Genomic DNA, 24344 nt, shown 5'->3' on the forward strand with positions numbered 1-24344 from the left:
AAATTGAGGAACTGAAAATTTAAATACCTTTCTCAGGGTCACACAGCCTGGATTTAAACCTGTACTGTCTGGCACCAGAGAACATATTTTTAATCACTATGTTCTATTGCCTTTCAGAAGTTAAAATCATTCTTAGAAGTGCACGTTAGGCTAACAGAGCTTGCAGTTAAGGACTAGCTTTTAGCAGACAGGCTCATAGTCCAATCTTATGGTACTCTGTTCTGTTCCTAAAATAAACTTGACTTTTAATGAAAAGAAAGGCTGCATTCCTTCACCCTAGATTCCTCTAACCCTGTCTTAGTAGGTGCTGTAGGCAGAAGGCTGATTAGACTGAAGACCATATGAAACTTAACTGCCCCAAATATTCCTCAATGGCCCTGATAGGACTAAGGTATATGACACAATAACATACCATAGTGGCTCACCTTGGTAAGTAGTTCTTATGGGGGGGCATTATTTATATTTTATAAAAGACCTCTGATTAATTGATATATCTTCCCCCTGCTCCCTTTCTCACAGCTCTCCACACCCATTTTGAGTCACTGTCCTGTGATCAGATAACAAGTTCCCACCAAAGGGTGTTTCAGAAGGTTTCAGCACAGTCTCAGTCATCAAAATAATTTATGAATGTTGATTTCAGTACCCCTTTGCAAAGAGGCAAAGCCCAATGAGACAATGAAGGCAAAAGTAAAGAAGACCAATGTCCCTTTACTGAGTGAGGAATGACACGGTATAAACACAGGCTATAGGAAAGAATGAACATTTCTTGCTTTTGAAGGTGGTATTTATAATTGATGACATGGATAAAGTGTGATTCTGAAGCCAAGATGGGAACATCTTGAGGAACAGGTCAAGGCCATCTGCTGGGAGACATCATAAAGTTCCGCATTGCCTAATACCATACGAAGTTAATGACTGAAGTCATGCAAAAAAAAAAAAAAAAAAAAAAAAGCTAGCTATCAAGGTAGTCATGAATAAACTTAACCTAACCAGATTTCAATCTTTGTCTCCACACTATAACAATGTTTTTCCATCCCACCTTAAATCCTGCATTGTCTTTCTCCCCAGCTCTGATCTCCTCTTTCCCACCAACATACACATACATTTTCCAGGGGAAAACAAACTGATAAGTTGTCAATGAACTAATCTTTGACAGGTTCCTTAACCAAGATTGTGTTTTGTCAGAGGGGCAGGGTTCCACTTTAGAGGGTGGGTGTTAGGGATGGTGTGAAGTAAAAAGAATTTGTGGTCAAATTTATTTGGAAGTACTTACCTTGAGGAGATCCAGTTTGAGCCTCCATGTCACAACAAACAGGTGAGAATTTAAAACCTGTAACAGCAAACATTTTACTAATTAATCCTTGTCTAAATCATCTGGGATTTCTCAAACTTCAACCCTTACCCTTCATTCAATAGTATTTTTTAAATAGCAGCTTTATCGAGATAAAATTCACATACCATAAAACTGACCCTTTGAAATATACAATTCAGTGGTTTTTTGCATTTCCACAGACTTGTGCAACCATCACCACTATCTAACTCCAGAATATTTTCATCAGCCTAATATAATGCCTGTACCCAGGGTCTTGCAGGGGTAGAAGAATAGAACCCCATGAAGAAACTTCTTTCATTTATTTTAATGTTTCAACCCAGTGAACTAACTTGCTGTAACCTTCTATGTCAGGAGTGAAATGAGGAAGAAGTCTTGGCAGTACAGGACATCAACTGCCCCCCTCATTTCACTTACTTTTGGTTGTTATTTTTCCTATTTGACAGATGAAGTCCAGAAAACTGTAGTGACCAGTCCAATGTCTCCTAACCTTCATCTCAATTCTCTTTCACTGAAATGAATATGCATACACATACTAAATATGTTACCTTCTTATTTCCATACTTTACCTCCTACATTCTTGGCCATAAGTCAGCAAAACATACATACATACATACATACATACAAACATACATAAATACGAGAAATACATACATCAAGAAATCAAGAGAAATCAAGAAACTACAAGGATACTTGGTGATATAGCAAAGTATTATAGCCTATCCGTTAGGAATTGGTATTCTAAGTAGGGGTCAACCTCTCATTCCTGATTATATCCTTGTGTCCCCTATGAGCTGAAGGAGGCAGAGGATGACAGAACACAAAAAAGAGGCAGGTACAGGGCTATTTGCTACCCCTCTGCCACCTGAGAAAATATTAGTTAGTCACTGTTAATAGACTAGTCCTTGTAGTCATGGTGATGGGGTCCTATGAAATGTAGACAAACAGAACCGTGAAGAGACTAGATTAATGTCTTTAATAAGTATTAATGTGCTTTTCATGAAGTACTGTTGATCTTGGGTGGGGACAGAGTAGCAGAAATAAAATAAATTAACCCCCCCAGAACAATTCAAAAAGGCAAAACTTTTTCTTTTCTAAAAGTTGTAAGAAAATAATACGTAATTATAATTTAATGATACTGCTGCTAGTACCTATTGTCTTGCAATTGTCTGATATTATTAATTCATGTATTTTTAAAAATTATTTCAATCTAACCTGGATAATTTGAATGTGTCTGCACACTTGGCAGGTTAATCTGAATAAAAATAGAATGCACATGCAGAGCATTCTTGCTATACAATTGTTCATCTCATTTATCATATATTGATATAAAGCCAAAATATACAAAATGAGTACTTTATTTAATAAATCCCACTAGAATTGCACCAGAAAACAAAGATGAAATTTAAAGGTGAGCAATAAATAAGAAACATGCACAATATTGCTGACTACATGAGATTATTTAATTTCACTAGAAATGAAAAGAACTTTGTCTTTTAAATGTGTCTATTTGCCATATATTTAAGCACATGCCTTGTACTTGGACCCTGCAGACTAGCATTTCCATTCTACCTATTAAATGAAAGATGTGCAGACACAGAGAATGAAAACAAACAAAAAGGCTAGAAAACTGCATTTTCTCTGTGTTTTAAATAAACAGTTTAAGTAGCTTTATTACCATTCTCTCCATCAGACTTCCTTTCATGGTCAGTGTCAGTCAAGGACAATGCAGAGTTGGCCCGGCTGGACAAACAGGAGCTATGCTCTGATTTCATTCCCCTTATCCACATTCTCAGAGCATGGTCCGGTGAGGCAGCACCTTCTGTCTCTGTGTCCACATCAGAACCCATCTCTAGCTGGTAACTATGCCGAGAAACACTGTGCATGTCTGCCTGGTAGCCAGAGCACAGAGTGTGAGGGGTTTCACAGAATTCCATTTCTAAGAGGAAACAAAGTTCAGAGAAAAGGTTTAGAAGTATGAAGAAATACCCAATAAAAATTTGACCTTTTATCCTTATGTCCCTATCCCACATTGCTAGTAATTATGTGTTTTTGTCAAGTTAGAATTCTGGTCTTTTTTATTTATGGTACATTGTATTCTGTGCTTATTTGTATTTATGTAGTTTAAAATTGTGCTCTTATTGATTCTTACAAAATTCTGGAAAAAGCATCCCCCAAAGAGCTTTATAGATACAATTTTAGTTTGCAGAAAACGTAATAAGTGAATGCAGAAGAGAGCAAAAGGTAGAGTAGTCCCTTAAAAGGTATTTCTCTTCTAGGAGGAATATATGTGCTCTTTAAAGCACACCTATGCTCAAAATATTATAATTATTCTTAACACACTGAGGTTAAGAATAAATAATGCCATATGAACACTCAGAAAAGAAAACATGATGTTCAAATACACTTTTCTAAAATATTTTTCCTAAAACACTAAAATTGTGAATACCTAATATTATTTTCCATTGACTCCAGGAGAACTTAAGGTCTACTTATGTAGGCTAAATAATCTGTTTCAATGATTCTTTCAACAAACATATTTTTAAAAATATTCACTCATATATTGCACCATAGTAATGTTTCATAGTTCAGATTTTTCCCCCTTGTCCCCAAAATCTTAGACTCATAAAATATTTAGAATCTTAGAGAACTTTTAACAAATTCCCTCCTTTTACAGTTGAGGAAAACAAAGTCCAGAGGATAGACATCAATTGTCCATAGTCCATATCAGATAGCAACAAAAAGAACCCCTTTTTCTAAAACACCCATGTCGGCTTGGTTTCTGCAGAAACAAATGAGGACCCATCAACTTAACTGCATAAATATCAGGCATTCAGCCTTACAGTCAATTTTGCATTCAATTACAGCAATGTGTCAAAAAGGGGAAAAGATGATTTTAACCATCCCTAATGAGTTAATGAAAAATGACCATATGCCAAGGCATATCATCTGAAATGTTCACATAATACTTAGATAAGGTAATCCGGGGATGTAGTACACTATATAGGATTTTCTCAGAGTGACATCAGAGACAGGGTATGTCATTTGGCCAAGAAGAAGCTTAACTGAGTGCATATAATCCTTGGTACATATCAATAAAATCCAACCCCCAAAATGAATTTAATCTTTGAGTATATAAAGTGTTGGATCTTAGACATACCATACACAAGAGAAAAGAGTGTAGAATATGAACATATTTTCAAAATGGCTCTATTTCGTGATATACAATTGCTGAACAAGGGTTTAGTAAATCAATCCTTAAGACTTATGTAATAGCCATTAGGTGCCCAGCACTGTGCTTTGTGGAACAAGTATTTTAGGCATATAAAGCTTGTATTAGGAAATTTCAATGATAAATTAACCCTTTCAGTGTTATAAGTCACTATGAGTATGTTACTTTATGATTTCTGTGATGATGTTTATAAGAGTAATTCTATCCTTCTACAAAAAATTTGTCTAATTTCCAAATAAGTGATGTTTACAAAATAATCATGGTTTCCTCTTCTCAAAACATAAAACCTTATGAAACCATAATTCTCTTTGCCATAATGATAAAATTAAAAATCCATTTTGCCTAATATCAATCTTAGCAATCTAGGATATTGGGACTAGTTAATATTCATGCCTCTTAATTTCACAATATTTTATACTCAAACCTACTGTTGCAGTTGTTGCTAAAGCAACCTGGTAATAAACTTGTCAGCTTGAAGCTATAAGAAAGGAATTTTATATGTGCATTCACGATGTCCTTCATTCCCCTAGACCATTGGTTCTTAAACTTTAGCATGCTTGAGAATCACCTTGAGGGGCTTGTTAAAACACAGATTGCTGCATTCCCCCTTCTCTGCTCCCATTTTCAGTTTCCGATTCAACAGGTCTGTAGTGGGGCCAAAGAATTTGCACTTCTAACAAGTTCCCCTGTGAAAACTATGCTGCTGGTCCAGAAACTATGCTTAGAAAACTACTGCCCTAGAGAGTTCTATGAAGTTAGTAGGAGCCAGGAAAGGGGAAGACGTGAGGAAAGAAGGTACAAACTTATTTTGGCTTTACCACAGATTTCGTATCACCCACTCTAATTCTCTTTAGAGATACAAGAAAGAAAGCATCTGTGCTGAATTGCTGTGAAGTGTCCCCATTTATTTTCCATGGATTCAGGGCACTAATTAGGAAATTTACTTTCAAAAGCACAGACTTGCATTTATTTTCACTCATACAATGGCATATGAAATGTGACTGCCCAACGATTTTAATAAACATATGACTCATGGTAAAGACATTCATTGGAAAAGGAGCAAATAAAAAAAGAAATACACAGCTTATTTGCCATTTTGGATTAATAAAATACTAGGTAAGGTAAAAGAAAAAAAAGAGTACTGACAGATATAAGTAGAATCCTTTTTTTTTTTTTTTGGCAGAATCGTCCACGTTACTTTATTTCTCTATTATGATGTTTTCCCCAATGTAGACAGTCCTGCAGTTAAGTGTCCATATAATGTGACTCTTCCATTTTACTGTATACAGTGACGACAAAGCCAAGTCAAACAGGCCTTGGCCAGGCTAGAGATGGATCTGGACCAAGTGTGCACTCTTCCACCAACTTATGTGCATCTTCACAGAGACCAAGCTTGGAGCCTTGTTGACTGCTTTTTTTTTTTTTTTTTTTTTAATTCAGTTTTATTGAAATATATTCACAAACCATACAGTCATCCATGGTATACAATCAACTGTTCACAGTATGATCATATAGTTATGCGTTCATCACCACAATCTATTTCTGAACATTTTCCTTACATCAGAAAGAATCAGAATGAGAATAAAAAATAAAAGTGAAAAGAGAATACCCAAACCATCCCCCTATCCCACCCTATTTGTCATTTAGTTTTTACTCCCATTTTTCTACTGATTTTTTTTCAATTTTTTAACTTTGTTTATCAAAAAATTAAAAACAAACAGGCAAACAACAACCAAAAAAACCCCACAACATTTCAAACAAAGCAATGGATTAAGGAAAACAAATAACCTAAAATAACTACTTTGCTTCCAATATGTTCCTACCATACCCCAAGAAAATTAATAAACCATGTCCAAACAGAGGAGTAAGAAAAACAAATAATCTAAAATAACTACATTGCTTCCAACATGTTCCTACCATACCCCAAGAAAATTAACAATCCCTAAGAAAACAAAGGAATAAGAGAAAAAACAAACCTAAAATAACTCTATTGCTTCCAACATGATCTTACTATATCCAAGAAAGTTTACAAACCATAATCATTCCTGAGCATTCCCATAACATTGAGATTACCCTCCATAGTTTATCTGTTCTTATTAGATTATCATTCCCCCTCCACTAATTGGTATCTCTAGGTCCCCTACATTCTACAGTATAAAACATTGTACATTTTTCACAGAATTCACATTAGTGGTAACATACAATATCTCTCGTTTTGTGCCTGGCTTATTTTGCTCAGCATTATGTCTTTTTTTTTTTTTTTAATCTTCATTTTATTGAGATATATTCATATACCACGCAGTCATACAAAACAAATCGTACTTTCGATTGTTCACAGTACCATTACATAGTTGTACATTCATCACCCAAATCAATCCCTGACACCTTCATTAGCACACACACAAGAATAACAAGAATAATAATTAGAGTGAAAAGGAGCAATTGAAGTAAAAAAGAACACTGGGTACCTTTGTCTGTTTGTTTCCTTCCCCTACTTTTCTACTCATCCATCCATAAACTAGACAAAGTGGAGTGTGGTCCTTATGGCTTTCCCAATCCCCTTGTCACCCCTCATAAGCTACATTTTTATACAACTGTCTTCGAGATTCATGGGTTCTGGGTTGTAGTTTGATAGTTTCAGGTATCCACCACCAGCTACCCCAATTCTTTAGAACCTAAAAAGGGTTGTCTAAAGTGTGCGTAAGAGTGCCCACCAGAGTGACCTCTCGGCTCCTTTTGGAATCTCTCTGCCACTGAAGCTTATTTCATTTCCTTTCACATCCCCCTTTTGGTCAAGAAGATGTTCTCCGTCCCACGATGCCGGGTCTACATTCCTCCCCGGGAGTCATATTCCACGTTGCCAGGGAGATTCACTCCCCTGGGTGTCTGATCCCACGTAGGGGGGTGGGCAGTGATTTCACCTTTCAAGTTGGCTTAGCTAGAGAGACAGGGCCACATCTGAGCAACAAAGAGGCATTCGGGAGGAGGCTCTTAGGCACAACCATAGGGAGGCCTAGCCTCTCCTTTGCAGCAACCGTCTTCCCAAGGGTAAAACCTGTGGTAGAGGGCTCAACCCATCAAACCACCAGTCCCCTATGTCTGTGGTCATGTTAGCAACCATGGAGGTGGGGTAGGCGAATACCGCTGCATTCTCCACAGGCTCCTCAAGGGGGCACTGCATCTTTTTTTTTTTTCCTTGTTTTTTTTTTTTTTTTTTAACTTTCCCTTCTTTTTTAAATCAACTGTATGAAAAAAAAGTTAAAAAGAAAACAAACATACAATAAAAGAACATTTCAAAGAGACCATAACAAGGGAGTAAGAAAAAGACAACTAACCTAAGATAACTGCTTAACTTCCAACATGTTCCTACTTTACCCCAAGAAAGTTACCTAATATAGCAACATTTCTGTGAACTTGCTCCTACTATATCCATCAGAAATTAACAGACCATAGTCATTCCTGGGCATCCCCAGAACGTTAAATAGCTTATCTGTTCTTCTTGGATTATTGTTCCCCCCTTCCTTAATTGCTCTCTATTGCTAGTTCCCCTACATTCTACATTATAAGCCATTTGTTTTACATTTTTCAAAGTTCACATTAGTGGTAGCATATAATATTTCTCTTTTTGTGCCTGGCTTATTTCGCTTAGCATTATGTCTTCAAGGTTCATCCATGTTGTCATATGTTTCACGAGATCGTTCCTTCTTACTGCCGCGTAGTATTCCATCGTGTGTATATACCACATTTTATTTATCCACTCATCTGTTGAAGGACATTTGGGTTGTTTCCATCTCTTGGCAATTGTGAATAATGCTGCTATGAACATTGGCGTGCAGATATCTGTTCGTGTCACTGCTTTCCGATCTTCCGGGTATATACCGAGAAGTGCAATCGCTGGATCGAATGGTAACTCTATATCTAGTTTTCTAAGGAACTGCCAGACTGACTTCCAGAGTGGCTGAACCATTATACAGTCCCACCAACAGTGAATAAGAGTTCCAATTTCTCCACATCCCCTCCAGCATTTGTAGTTTCCTGTTTGTTTAATGGCAGCCATTCTAACCGGTGTTAGATGGTATCTCATTGTGGTCTTAATTTGCATCTCTCTAATAGCTAGTGAAGCTGAACATTTTTTCATGTGTTTCTTGGCCATTTGTATTTCCTCTTCAGAGAACTGTCTTTTCATATCTTTGGCCCATTTTATAATTGGGCCGACTGTACTATTGTCATTGAGTTTTAGGATTTCTTTATATATGTAAAATATCAGTCTTTTGTCAGATACATGGTTTCCAAAAATTTTTTCCCATTGAGTTGGCTGCCTCTTTACCTTTTTGAGAAATTCCTTTGAGGTGCAGAAACTTCTAAGCTTGAGGAGTTCCCATTTATCTATTTTCTCTTTTGTTGCTTGTGCTTTGGGTGTAAAGTCTAGGAAGTGGCCGCCTAATACAAGGTCTTGAAGATGTTTTCCTACATTATCTTCCAGGAGTTTTATGGTACTTTCTTTTATATTGAGATCTTTGGTCCATTTTGAGTTAATTTTTGTGTAGGGGGTGAGGTAGGGGTCCTCTTTCATTGTTTTGGATATGGATATCCAACTCTCCCAGCCCCATTTGTTGAAAAGACCATTATGACTCAGTTCAGTGACTTTGGGGGCCTTATCAAAGATCACTCGGCCATAGATCTGAGGGTCTATCTCTGAATTCTCAATTCGATTCCATTGATCTATATGTCTATCTTTGTGCCAGTACCATGCTGTTTTGGCAACTGTGGCTTTATAATAAGCTTCAAAGTCAGGGAGTGTAAGTCCTCCCACTTCGTTTTTCTTTTTAGAGTGTCTTTAGCAATTCGAGGCATCTTCCCTTTCCAAATAAATTTGATAACTAGCTTTTCCAAGTCTGCAAAGTAGGTTGTTGGAATTTTGATTGGGATTGCATTGAATCTGTAGATGAGTTTGGGTAGAATTGACATCTTAATGACATTTAGTCTTCCTATCCATGAACATGGAATATTTTTCCATCTTTAAAGGTCCCCTTCTATTTCTTTTAGTAGAGTTATGTAGTTTTCTTTGTATAGGTCTTTTACATCTTTGGTTAAATTTATTCCTAGGTACTTGATTTTTTTAGTTGCTATTGAAAATGGTATCTTTTTCTTGAGTGTCTCTTCAGTTTGTTCATTTCTAGCATATAGAAACATTACTGACTTATGTGCATTAATCTTGTATCCCGCTACTTTGCTAAATTTGTTTATTAGCTCTAGTAGCTGTATCGTCGATTTCTCAGGGTTTTCCAGATATAAGATCATATCATCTGCAAACAATGACAGTTTTACTTCTTCTTTTCCAATTTGGATGCCTTTTATTTCTTTGTCTTGCCGGATTGCCCTGGCTAGCACTTCCAGCACAATGTTGAATAACAGTGGTGATAGCGGGCATCCTTGTCTTGTTCCTGATCTTAGAGGGAAGGCTTTCAGTCTCTCACCATTGAGTACTATGCTGGCTGTGGGTTTTTCATATATGCTCTTTATGATGTTGAGGAAGTTTCCTTCAATTCCTACCTTTTGAAGTGTTTTTATCAAAAAGGGATGTTGGATTTTGTCAAATGTTTTTCAGCATCTATTGAGATGATCATTTGATTTTTCCCTTTTGACTTGTTAATGTGTTGTAATATATTGATTGATTTTCTTATGTTGAACCATCCTTGCATGCCCGGAATGAACCCCACTTGGTCATGGTGTATGATTTTTTTAATGTGTCTTTGGATTCGATTTGCAAGTATTTTGTTGAGGATTTTTGCATCTATATTCATTAGGGAGATTGGCCGGTAGTTTTCCTTTTTTGTAGCATCTTTGCCTGGTTTTGGTATTAGATTGATGTTAGCTTCATAAAATGAGTTAGGTAGTGTTCCATTTTCTTCAATGTTTTGAAAGAGTTTGAGTAAGATTGGTGTCAGTTCTTTCTGGAAAGTTTGGTAGAATTCCCCTGTGAAGCCATCTGGTCCTGGACATTTATTTGTGGGAAGATTTTTGATGACTGATTGGATCTCTTTGCTTGTGATGGGTTGGTTGAGGTCTTCTATTTCTTCTCTGGTCAGTCTAGGTTGTTCATATGTTTCCAGGAAATTGTCCATTTCCTCTACATTATCCAGTTTGTTGCCATACAGTTGTTCATAGTATCCTCTTATAATTTTTTTAATTTCTTCAGGATCTGCAGTTATGTCACCTTTTTCATTCATTATTTTGTTTATATGGGTCTTCTCTCTTTTTGATTTTGTCAGTCTAGCTAGGGGCTTGTCAATCTTGTTGATCTTCTCAAAGAACCAACTTTTGGTGATATTTATCCTCTCTATTGTTTTTTTGTTCTCTATGTCATTTATTTCTGCTTTAATCCTTGTTATTTCTTTTCTTGTACTTGGTTTAGGATTGGTTTGCTGTTCATTTTCTAGCTTCTTCAGTTGATCCATTAGTTCTTTGATTTTGGCTCTTTCTTCCTTTTTAATATATGCGTTTAGTGCTATAAATTTCCCCCTTAGCACTGCTTTTGCTGCATCCCATAGGTTTTGGTATGTTGTGTTCTCATTTTCATTCGTCTCTATATATTTAGCAATTTCTCTTGCTATTTCTTCTTTAACCCACTGATTGTTTAGGAGTGTGTTGTTTAACCTCCAGGTATTTGTGAATTTTCTAAGTCTCTGATGGTTATTGACTTCTAATTGTATTCCACTGTGGTCAGAGAATGTGCTTTGAATAATTTCAATCTTTTTAAATTTATTGAGGCTTGTTTTATGTCCCAGCATATGATCTATTCTGGAGAAAGTTCCATGAGCACTAGAAAAGTATGTGTATCCTGGTGATTTGGGATGTAATGTCCTGTATATGTCTGTTAAATCTAATTCATTTATCAGATTGTTTAGGTTTTCAATTTCCTTATTGGTCTTCTGTCTGGTTGATCTATCTATAGGCGAGAGTGATGTGTTGAAGTCTCCCACAATGATTGTGGAAACATCAATTGCTTCCTTTAGTTTTGCCAGTGTTTCTCTCATGTATTTTGTGGCACCTTGGTTGGGTGCATAGATATTTACGATTGTTATTTCTTCTTGCAGAATTGCCCCTTTTATTAGTATGTAGTGGCCTTCTTTGTCTCTCAAAACATCCCTGCATTTGAAGTCTATTTTATCTGAGATTAATATTGCTACACCTGCTTTCTTTTGGCTGTAGCTTGCATGAAATATTTTTTTCCATCCTTTCACTTTCAGTTTCTTTGTGTCCCTGTGTCTAAGATGAGTCTCTTGTATGCAACATATTGATGGTTCATTTTTTTTGATCCATTCTGCGAATCTATATCTTTTAATTGGGGAGTTTAATCCATTTACATTCAACGTTATAACCGTGAAGGCATTTCTTGAATCAGCCATCTTATCCTTTGGTTTATGTTTGTCATATTTTTCCCCTCTGTCTATTAATATCCTTTATTGTACCCATACCGAATCTCTTTAGTACTGAACCTTTCTCCAAGTCTCTCTGTCCTTTCTTTGTTTCTCTGTCTGTAGGGCTCCCTTGAGTATCTCCAGTAGGGCAGGTCTCTTGTTAGCAAATTCTCTCAGCATTTGTTTGTCTGTGAAAAATTTAAGCTCTCCCTCAAATTTGAAGGAGAGCTTTGCTGGATAAAGTATTCTTGGCTGGAAATTTTTCTCACTCAGAATTTTAAATATATCGTGCCACTGCCTTCTCGCCTCCATGGTGGCTGCTGAGTAGTCACTACTTAGTCTTATACTGTTTCCTTTGTATGTGGTGAATTGCTTTTCTCTTGCTGCTTTCAGAACTTGCTCCTTCTCTTCTGTGTTTGATAGTGTGATCAGTATATGTCTTGGAGTGGGTTTATTTGGATTTATTCTATTTGGAGTTCGCTGAGCATTTATGATTTGTGTATTTATGTTGTTTAGAAGATTTGGGAAGTTTTCCCCAACAATTTCTTTGAATAGTCTTCCTAGACCTTTACCCTTTTCTTCCCCTTCTGGGACACCAATGAGTCTTATATTTGGACGTTTCATAATATCTATCATATCCTTGAGGTCCATTTCGATTTTTTCAATTTTTTTCCCCATTCTTTCTTTTATGCTTTCATTTTCCATTCTGTCATCTTCGAGGTCACGGATTCGTTGTTCAACTTCCTCTAGTCTTGTACTATGAGTGTCCAGAATCTTTTTAATTTGGTCAACAGTTTCTTTAATTTCCATAAGATCATCCATTTTTTTATTTAGTCTTGCAATGTCTTCTTTATGCTCTTCTAGGGTCTTCTTGATTTCCTTTATCTCCCGTACTATGGTCTCATTGTTCATCTTTAGTTCTTTGAGTAGCTGCTCTAAGTGCTGTGTCTCTTCTGGTCTTTTGATTTGGGTGCTTGGGCTTGGGTTATCCATATCGTCTGGTTTTTTCATATGCTTTATAATTTTCTGTTGTTTTTGGCCTCGTGGCATTTGCTGAATTTGATAGGGTTCTTTTAGGATTTGTAGACCAATTGAAGTCCTTATCTCTAATTTCTCAGATCTACAGCTTCGTGGAGTACACTTTCTCTAACTAACCAGCAGGTGGCGTCCACGAGCCACCTGTTCTCCACAAGCCAGTTCTCCCCTGCTTAGCCTTTTTGGTGAGTGGGGGAGTGAGTCTTGTGGGGTCCAATTGGTGTACCAAGCTTGTGTGTGTAGTTGGTGTTGCCTGCCCTGTATATGGGGCGTGTTTCTGGGCAGTCAGGGAGGGGGGGTGGCCCTAACAATCAAATCTCCCTGGTGATCCTAGAGTTTTAAAGCTGCTGCAATAGTCTAATCCTTCAGTTCAGTCCTGCCACAGTTTGTCTCTGCCACTGACCCACAAGTCCTTGGTATTGGCGTATGGCTCCTGAGACTTGCAAGTGGGCCCCTCTTCCAGGCCGTGCACCCCGGGTCCTCTGTTGAGGGATGACTGTGCTATGTCACAGGTGAGTGCCGTCCCCCCAGGGCAGTTCTGGGCTGCTGGGCTGTGTAGGTAGGCTCCCAGTCTGCTGAAATGATGGCTGAATGGGGCTTTGTTAATTCACACTGCTCTACCTTCCCAACTCTGGGACAATCAGCTGAGGTTGCAGGGAAGGCTAATGTCCACGCCCAGTTTGTGGTGTGTGCCTGTTATTTGAAGCACTTCCGTCACACTGGGTTGTCTGGGGCAGCTCTGGGCTATGGGGCTGGCGATGGGCAGGAGTGTTTCCTGTCCACCAGGATGATGGCTGTGAGCGGACACCCCCCTTTTCTTGGGAAGTTGTGGTGTTTAGTGAATTTTCTCAGCCACTGGATTATTGCGTTTTGTCTCAGAGCTCTCCTAGTTCTGCTCTTGACTTGACGTGCCCAAATAGTAAGTCTTTGAAGCTTTCTGTATTGGGCTTCTTAGAGTAATTGTTTTAGAAAAAGAAAAAAGGATTAAAAAAAAAAAAAAAAAAAAACAAAAAACGGGCCCTCCTCAGAGATCTAATGGGTTATTGAAATGCTAAGAGACAAAGCAACCAGGGCCATTAAGGAAAGGTCCACAGGGCAGAGAGATCAGCTTTTCTTCGGGATTTGCATATGCGCCTCAGGGCCCTTCCCCTTTCTATGTTCACCAGAACTCCAAAAATCCTCTGCTTTTATTTTGGAGTTTTTCGTGTTGTTTTTTTTCTATGCCTGTCTCCTCTCTGCTGGGCTGGCTGCTCTCAGATTCTCTGGTGTCTGGTCTCAGTCTATCTATGGTTGGAGTTTGTATCAGTAGAATGAGTTTCCGATAAGGGCTGCCACTGCAGTTCTCCCTTCTCCTTCCCGGAGCTGACAGCCCCTCCTCCCCCGGGACTGAGCCTGGCAGGGAGGGGCGAGGGTCCCCTGGCTGCAAAAACTTACAGATTTCGCTGATCTCAGCAGTTCCACGTTTTCATGAGTGTTGTATGAAGTATGCCCAAAGTCAGATTGCTCTGTGGTTTCCAGTCCACGCAGTTCCTGGCTTTCTACCTACTTTCCTGGAGGAGTAACTAAAACATACAGCTCACCAGTCTGCCATCTTGCCCCGCCTCCGAAAATCCTTTTGAAAAGAGTTTTTTTTTCCTACTTAAAAGGAAATTTGAACTTGGATTTTTTCCCCCTAAGGAGATGTCATATCGTATGATCAAAAATTGCATAGGATGAAAATTTATTTTCTATTGGAACTATATCCTGCTTTGAATACAAAGACTAAATCACTAATTCTCTCAAAAAGTAAACTTTCTTTTCAAAATATATAATTAGAAAAGGTAACAATCCAAGTAAGCTCTAGTTGCACTTGTTTAAAAAATGGTAAAGCAACAACAAAAAAAAGAAAGAAAAGAAAAGAAAAAGTTTCACTGCTTTACAGTAAGTGGTTTGTTGACATACTTCACTTTCCTCTCTTGAAATTGATGTTACCATTGTAGAATTTTTCCTTAAATACACAGAAATCCTGGTGGTGTTCAGAATTCCCTTAGGATGCATTTTCTACAAAGCACTTAAATTGCACCTTAAGTGGTTGTTTTTTACCCTTGCACATATAACCTTGTTACTAAAATACTACATAATCTCTAGAGAAGAAAAAGTTCAACTGGATTTATTATACATCTATTCTTACCAAATTACTAGCCACAAGAGAAATAAGAGTACACACTTAGAGTATCTAATGTTTAAATGGATAGAATGTTACCATGAGAAACTACATTTCAAGAGTAAACATTTGTAGACATAGCCAAATGGATGATGTATTTGGGGACTTACAAACAACAAATATTTAATTTTTCTACTAAAGAAAACCTAATTTTCAGCCTTACAAGAGATAAAATCTGAGCAGATTAATAAAGGGTTGAAGCCCAGTTTTTAAAGTGGGGAAAATATTTGAAGATATACTTCAAAAAAGAAGATATAGGTATGGCAAATAAGCAAATAAACATCAGTAGTTATCAGTAAAATGTAAACTAAAACCATGACGAGATACCACTACATAACTAGAGTTGCTAAAAAATCTGACCACATCAAGTGTTTACAAGGATGTGGAACTAGGACTCTCCTATACTGCTGGTAAGAAAATAAAATGATACAACCCTTTAGAAAGCAGTTTGACAGCTTCCCAAAAGCAGTTTGATAGCTTCCTAAAAAGTAAAAGCTATATTAACCAGGAGAGGAACTGAACTCCTGGACATTTATCAGAGAGAAATGAAAGCTTCTGTCCACACAAAAACTTGGACAATGCTGTTCATAGAAGCTTTATGTATAATAGATAAAAAGTACAAACAACCCAAGTGCTCTTCAATAGTTGAATGAATAAACTAACTGTGTTATAGCCATACACTGGAATACTACTCAGTCATAAAAAGGAGTGAACAATTGATACGTAACAACATGAATGAATCTCAAAATAATTATGCTGAGTGAAATAAACCAGTTAAAACTTCTGCATATTGCATGATAACATTAAGATGAAATTATAGAAAATTCAAATTAATCTATAGTAACGGGAAGCAGATCAGTGGTTGTCTGGGGAAAAAGGTGGAGGGGAGGACTGGATTACAAAAAGCCACAATGAAGCTTTCGAGGAAATCTAAATGACTGTGTTCTTGATTGTGGTGATGGTTTCAAAACATAACATATTAGGACACAAGAGGAAGATGGTGGCATAGAGAAGAGTGGAAGCTAAGTAGTCCCCCTGGAACAACTAAAAAAAACCAGAACAACTAGTAAATAATCCAGAATAACTGCGGGGGGACAAACGAGACCGTCCACTCATCATACACCAACCTGAATTGGGAGGAATGCCCAAGATCACAGCATAAAATCTGTAAGTAAAACCTGCGGATCCAGGTCGCGAGACCCCCCCTCCCCCATAGCCCGAGCTGCAAAGCCTCGTGGTGCCAGAGAGAAGCTCTCTCCCAGCAAGTGAATATAGCTCAGCTGAGCTCCAACTGGGGTTTTAAGTAGCGAGTGTGAACTGCTCACTACAGGTGCGAATCCCCAAAAAACAGACAGAGGCTTTGGGTGACTACTGACCTTGGAGAGCCGGAGGGTCACCTTGGACTAGGTCTGAAGGGGACTATCTGTTTCTTTTTTGGCTCAGTGGAGAAAGTCCCAGTCGTTTTCAGTTTCCAGGGCTGCGACTGGGAGAAGAGTGGAGACAGCACAAGCAGAGAGAGAGACCATTGAAATGCTAATGACATCCCCCTAGGGGGTCTATCTTTTCTATGAGGAAAGGGGTGGGGCCCTTTCCATTCAGAACCAGACCCCAGAGCATGGGGGAACATGGCCATACCTCCTCACACCAGTCAAGAATTATAGGCTAACAGGCATCACCTGCTGAGCAGAAAAACACAGTGACCTGAGGCATCACAGGGTGGAGCAATTTTCTAAGACACACCTTCAGGGAAACCAGATACTGAATATTTCTTCCCTCTGGGACCTGAGCCTGTTCTGGTCTGGGAAAACCTGATTTGGATAACCAAGGAAACCATGCCTAGACAACAGAGGATTACAACCTACACTAAGAGGAACAAAGTTATGGCCCAGTCAAAGAAACAAACATACACTTCAACTGAGATACAGGAATTTAAACAACTAATGCTAAATCAATTCAAAAAGTTTAGAGAAGATATTGCAAAAGAGATAGAGGCTGTAAAGAAAACACTGGGCATACATAAGGCAGAAATCGAAAGTTCAAAAAAACAAATAGTAGAATCTATGGAAATGAAAGGCACAACACAAGAGATGAAAGACATAATGGAAACATACAACAGCAGTTCTCAAGAGGCAGAAGAAAACACTCAGGAACTGGAGAACAAAACACCTGAAAGCCTACATGCAAAGGAGCAGATGGAGAAAAGAATGAAAAAATATGAGCAACATCTCCGGGAAATTAAGGATGAAACAAAGTACAATAATGTACCTATCATTGGTGTCCCAGAAGGAGAAGAGAAGGGAAAAGGGGAAGAAACAATAATAGAGGAAATAATTCATGAAAATTTCCCATCTCTTATGAAAGAAATAAAATTACAGATCCAAGAAGCGCAGCGTACTCCAAACAGAAGAGATCTGAATAGGCCTACACCAAGACACTTAATAATCAGATTATCAAATGTCAAAGACAAAGAGAGAATCCTGAAAGCAGCAAAAGAAAAGCGATCCATTACATACAAAGGAAGCTTAATAAGACTATGTGCAGATCTCTCAGCAGAAACCATGGAGGCAAGAAGGAAATGGTGTGATATATTTAAGATACTGAAAGAGAAAAACCGCCAACCAAGAATCCTATATCCAGCAAAGCTGTCCTTCAAATATGAGGGAGAGCTCAAAATATTGTCTGACAAACAGACAATGAGAGACTTTGTGAACAAGACACCCGCCCTACAGGAAATACTAAAGGGAGCACTACAGAGTGATAGAAGACAGGAGTGCGTGATTTGGAACACAATTTTGGGAGATGGTAGCACAACAATGTAAGTACATTGAACAAAGATAACTATGAATATGTTTGAGAGAGGAAGGTGGGGAGCATGTGAGACACCACAAGAAAGGAGGAAAGATAACGACTGGGACTGTGTAACTTGGTGAAATCTAGAGTATTCAACAATTGTGATAAAATGTACAAATATGTTCTTTCACAAGGGAGAACAAGCAAATGTCAACCTTGCAAGGTGTTAAAAATGGGGAGGCATTGGGGGAGGGATGCAATCAATATAAACTAGAGACTGTAACTAACAGAATCATTGTACTATGCTTCCTTTAATGTAACAAAGGTGATATACCAAGGTAAATGCAGATAAGAGGGGGGGATAGGGGAGGCATGTTAGATACTTGACATTGGTGGTATTATCTGATTCTTTACTCCACTTTGATTTAAGGCTATTTTTCCTTTTGCTGCTTCCTAGCTGTCATGTCTTTTTCCTCTTTCTTTTGCCTCTCTACCTTCTTTGACTCTCCCTCCTGCCTTGTGGAAGAAATGTAGATGCCCTTATATAGATAGTGGTGAAGGTGGTGGACACATAAATATATGACCATACAGAGAACCATTTATTTTTTACTTAGGATGGAATGTATGGTGAGTGAACAAAACCATATTAAAAAAAAATGGGTTGATGACAAAACCTTGAGGGCAATATACTGAGTGAAATAAGCCAGACACATAAGGACAATTATTGCAGGGTCTCACTGATAGGAACTAATTATAATATGTAAACTCACAGACACAAAATATAAGGTACCAAGATATAGGACAAGGCTTAAGAATGGGGAGTGGTTGCTTAGTATGAGCAGAATGTTCAACCAGGATGAACTTAAATGTTTGGAAATGAACAGACATGTCGGTAGCAAGATGTGAGAATAACTAACAGTGCCAAATGGTGTGTGAATGAGGTGGAAAGGGGAAGCTCAGAGTCATATATGTCACCAGAACGGAAGTTGGAGGTCAAAAGATGGGAATGTATAAAACTGAATCCTATGGTGGGCAATGTCCATGATCAACTGTACAAATACTAGAAATCACTTCCATGAACCAGAACAAATGTATGACAATACAATTAGAAGTTAATAATAAAGGGGCATATAGGTAAGAAATATATACCTATTGCAAACTATATACTACAGTTAGTAGCATTTCAACATTTTTTCATAAACAGTAACAAATGTACTATACCAACACTACGATTCAACAATTGAGGGGAGTTGGTTAGGGATAGGGGAGGATTGGAGTTTCCTTTTCTTTTTTTTCTTTTTTCATCTTTCACTTTATTTCTTGTCTGGAGTAATGAAAAGTTTCTAAAAATTGAACAAAAATTAAGTGTGGTGATGGATGCACAGCTGTATGAGGGTACCCAGGGGCAAGTGATAGTACACTTTGGATCTTTGGATAATTGTATGGTATCTGAGCAATCCCAATAAAAATTAAAAAGGAAAAAAAAAGCATAACATATTGCATACTTTAAGTATGTGTAGTTTATTGTACTTCTATTAAACACAGTAATATTTAATGGGTTAGACAACACCAGAAATTTAGACAAGAACACTGGGAATCATTCAATTGTTATAGGTGGAGCCAAGAGCCTCAGAGGAAGAAGGAAGTCCTGCTCTTTTCCTCCCAGTGAAAGAAAGTGCATGTAGCATTAACAAAAAGGTAGTCAGGATATTATCTTGCTTAAGTCTAATCCAAGAGGCAGTCAAGAATAGCTGATGCGTGATTTCTCAGTGATTCTATGGAGATCACTTCTATCCTAGGAACATAACAAGTGAAATCCAAATTAAGGAAGGAAATGAAAGATAAAACTGATCACTGATGAGCTTTCAGCAGCTAAGGGAACTTCCTTTCCTTAAGGATCATGAGATTAATTTGATTGGGTCTGGTGTGTAGGATCACTTCAGACCTCTATTAATGCCAATAATTAACAAATTTTAAAAAATGTAAAGTGTTGAATAAAATGAGCTACTGTATTTTCTCTCTGAATCTAGAGGTAGATCATCAAGTGTTCAGCTTGGAGAACCCATTTATCAAAACTTGAAAGGGAAAGTAATAGTAATCTATATCACCGTTTTTCTAGAAATGCTATTTCTGAATTCATCATAAGCTCAAGACTTTATTTTTCTTAAAATTCTACCCATCAACAGTTCTTCCAAAAACAGAGCTGTAAGGCATCAAACTCCAAATAATTGGAAATCAAAGGGCATGATTATTCTTAGTCATGGCCTGAAAGATTTGGGCTACAACTTCTAAAGAGTGGTCATTTCCAAAAAACAAGGAAGAGGATACAATTATGAGCTTCAATTACTATGACTCGTAATTATTATGGATTGTATGCAAAATCAGGTGTTAATAATTAGCCACGTGGTTTTAGGCAAGTCATTCAACATTGTGGGGCCGTGGTTTCCTCATTTTTAAAATGCAGGGGTCCAATAGAAATAGTCTTTGGCAACTCCCTTGTTCAAAAATTCTATAATTATAAGTAGAATCTGTTATGGCAAAAAGTGGAATATCTAATATTTCCAAATGGGAAAATAGGTAGTAATTTTATGAATAAAGGCCCTATTCCAAGGGATAATCACATATTAGCTAAATAATATCTTGTGTCTTGATCACATATTTTGCTATATTAAAATATTGGTACAACCTAGGTAGCCACTGTGAATTGCAAGATTATTGCTAGAGATATAAATATGGAAATAGATATAAATTTATGCTAAACCTTTGAGATTCTAGTGCATTTTTATTTACTCATGAAAATTGACTGCTTCAATTAAGACAGAAAAAATTCAATTAAAACAAATAATTGTCCCTAACAAATAGGTCTCAAATTACTGTTGACAATTGTTTCACCTACTACTGACATGTCAGCCATATATATAATATTAATATAGCCAAGCAGAGTTGTTATACTTTCGTCTTTTGACATTTTTACTATGGAAAGTGCATAGAGATGTCTTGAATTCCCAGCAAAGACAAACACCCAAACAACATTAAAGGACAAATTTGTTTGTCTTTTCACATCATAAATTCATGATTTACTTTTCTTGTCCCTATAACAATGTACAAAAGCAACCGAGTAAGCAGTTATTCATCAAAAAAATTATCAGTTTACAAACATTGCTATAGCAAACAATAATCCATGGCATAATGAATAAAAATTCTCAAAATAAAAAACAATATTACTGAACCACTAATAATTCATTACTGGCTCCAGGAACAAAGGCAATGGATTATTACAGTCTTAACCTAGAAATAAAAAGAAGGAAATGAGCAACACCAGATAGGAGGCAAATAATTTTCACTACTGGGTACCATTTCATTTTCTTTGAGAAGAAAACATCAAATTATTAAAAAAATAGTTCACTTAAACACAACCTGCTGAACACCCACTCAATTTCAAGGCAAGAAAAGATAACAAAATAGTCTTCCTGATTTCTCTCAGTCTTAGCAAATTAATCCAATTTAATTTCCTCTTCTCTTACTTCATGTAAAAGCTTTATCAACTGCACAGTGCTATATTAGGTGCTGAGCAGAGTAAGTTTAGAGGACCATGTCATGTCTGTAGGAAAGTTCCACAGAAAGCCTCTTTAAAGGCCCTAATGATAACATAGTAATAAAGGCACATCACCCAAACATGACCTTTATTTTTAAACTTGTCTAGGGCAAAGGAGTGAGAGATGAGGTGATCCCATGTGCAAGACTGGGACCTCTGCTTATCAGATGATTAGGAAAATAACCAAGCTTCCTGAAGCCTAAACTCTCCCTCAAAATTCCAAATGAATCTATCATCATGGTTCTCAGCACCTACCAATTATACCTTATTTAATTTTCAACATTTCTCCATTTGTCAGTGACAAGCATGGCAAAAAATCTGGGCAGATTCCCCCATTTGGGACCTGACTCCCAGGGGTGTAAATCTCCCTGGCAATGCAGGATATGACTTCTGGGGATGAGACTGGACCCAGCATGGGATTAAGAACATTTTCTTGACATAAAGGGGGATGTGAAATGAAAAGAAATACAGCTTCAGTGGCTGAGAGATTTCCAATGTAGTTGAGAGGTCACTCTGGTGGACACTCTTATGCACTATATAGATAACACTTTTTAAGTTCTAATGTATTGGAATAGCTAAAAGTAAATACCTGAAACTATCAAACTCCAACCCAGTAGCCTTGACTCCTGAAGACGATTGTATAACAATGTAGTTTACAAGGGGAGATAGTGTGACTGTGAAAACCTTGTGGATCATACTCCCTTTATCCAGTTATGGGTGGATGAGTAGAAAAATAGGGACAAAAACTAAATGAAAAATAGAGTGGGATGGAGGGATGATTTGGGTGTTTGTTCTCATTTACTTTTATTTTTTATTCATATTTTTATTCTTTCTGGTGTAAGGAAAATGTTCAAAAATAGATTGGGATGATGAATGCATGACTATATGATGGTACTATGAACAGTTGATTGTACACCATGGATAACTGTATGGTATGTGAATATATCTCAATAAAAATGAATTTAAAATTTAAAAAAAATCTGGGCAGACTTAAAAGCCTGAAGTATAAACATTCATACCTTGTGACTAAGATTGGTTAACTGAATCCAGCCCAGAACAAAGATAGACCAGGTCAGTATCAAAAGGGATGTGTGCAAAAGTATAGTGAATTGCAAATCTGTAGCACATGGCTCAATCCAGAGAGGGGCACAGAATTTTAACACAAGGTCAGAAAGAAAGGAGATAAAAACAAAAGGAAAACAAAAACAAAAACACAAAAGGAACCCCAATTATGTTTAGAAAGAGATAAAAACAAATATCCTTCAGGAATTTTAAGAAGAGGAAAGAAATTTGATGTGGGAATAAGCAATGCTGACTATTTCCTTAAAATAATATTATTCCTTAGTGGAGGGTCCTATTTAAACTCTACTCACATAAGATGGGAGAACTTTTTCTGAAGATAACTTAGACAGCAGTTACCAGTAAAATGAAAAAATTGGATGCCTTTTCTACAGTCTTTGTACCAAGAGTATGGAAAAAGAATCAGAGACTAGAAAGAATAGTGGGAGGCCATGAACTTCAACATAAATTTAGATCAATGAAAACCTGTGCATGTTCCCTTTATTTCAACATTTTGAATGAGACAGAGACTTCCTGGCCTAAATGAGAAATTTTCAGGGCTACTGAACACTGCAAATGCAGGATGCTAAATGGCCTTAAAATTTCTCATTTCTTACTTGTGTTGGTCCAATTTTCTGGCTGTTTGTAACACTTTGGAGCCTGAATACTTATTGCACACTGTGGTCTTCCGGGTATATTTGTGTATTTCATTATGCTCACTAAACATGTGACATTGTTTTCTCAATGTGGAGTCTGTATGTGTGTGTGTTTGGAGCATTAATCTGCTGCTCAATTATTTCTAGATGGGTGAGACCAATGAGCAAGAGTGAAATGACGGTTAAAAACATTTGTGAGTGCTTTCAAATGCTCATCAAGGCAAACAAATGACTTCTGTAACATACTGCACTTCCCTAAGAGCATGTTTTTTGTTTTGTGTGTGTGTGTGTGTGTGTGTGTGTGTCAGAAGAATGAGTAAAGATGCCACATTAGAACCATGCACCAGAGTCAGCGCTCACACAGGAGTGCTGAAATTTTGAAAAGGAAGCAAACAGAACTACTGGAGTTGAAGACCACAAAAATGGAAATGAAAAATTCCTAGAAGGGTTTCAATAGCAGATTGGAGCTAGCAGAAGAAAGAATAAGTGAACGTGAAAACAAGACACTTGAAATGAGTCAGGCTGAGGAGCAGAAAGAAAAAATAATTATAACAAGGGAAAATAGCCTAAGACATCTCTGGAACACCTTCAAGCATACCAAAATATGCATTATGGGAGTGCCACCAGGAGAAAAAGAGAGAAAGGGGAGAGAAGAAGGAATTTATCCAAAAAAAAAATAATGACAGAGAACTTTCCAAACAACAAAAGACATGGATGAGCACGTACAAGAAGCCCAGGGAACAACAAACAGGATAAACTTGCAGAAAAATATGTCCCATCACATACTGATCAAACTGCCAAATGCAAAGAACAAGAAAAGAGTTCTGAAAGCAGCAACAGAAAAGCAACATTTTATGTAAAAGGAAGTTCCAATTAGATTGAGTGCCAACTGCTCATCAGAAATCATGGAGGCAAGAAGGCAGTGGGTTGTAATACTTAATAAGTGCTGGAAAAAAAAACAAGCTCCAACCAAGAATTTTATATGTGGTGAGACTCTTTCAAAACATGATGGAGACCTTAAGA

General features: G+C 37.3%; 1 protein-coding gene across 1 annotated transcript in view; it reads right to left on the reverse strand.

Annotated features, from left to right (window-relative positions):
* Positions 1 to 870: 870 nt before the first annotated feature.
* The window catches only part of LOC119522743 (teneurin-1-like), a 109783-nt gene continuing 86309 nt past the window's right edge, over positions 871 to 24344 (reverse strand). The window contains exons 3-5 of the mRNA XM_037821366.1: positions 3009 to 3269; positions 1274 to 1330; positions 871 to 915 (exon numbers count right to left, since the gene is read on the reverse strand). Of these exons, the coding sequence (XP_037677294.1) occupies positions 893 to 915; positions 1274 to 1330; positions 3009 to 3269 (341 nt within the window). The 3' untranslated portion in view covers positions 871 to 892. The remainder of the gene's footprint in view (positions 916 to 1273; positions 1331 to 3008; positions 3270 to 24344) is intronic.

Source organism: Choloepus didactylus, chromosome X (genome assembly GCF_015220235.1).
Source record: "Choloepus didactylus isolate mChoDid1 chromosome X, mChoDid1.pri, whole genome shotgun sequence".
Classification (NCBI taxonomy): domain Eukaryota; kingdom Metazoa; phylum Chordata; class Mammalia; order Pilosa; family Megalonychidae; genus Choloepus; species Choloepus didactylus.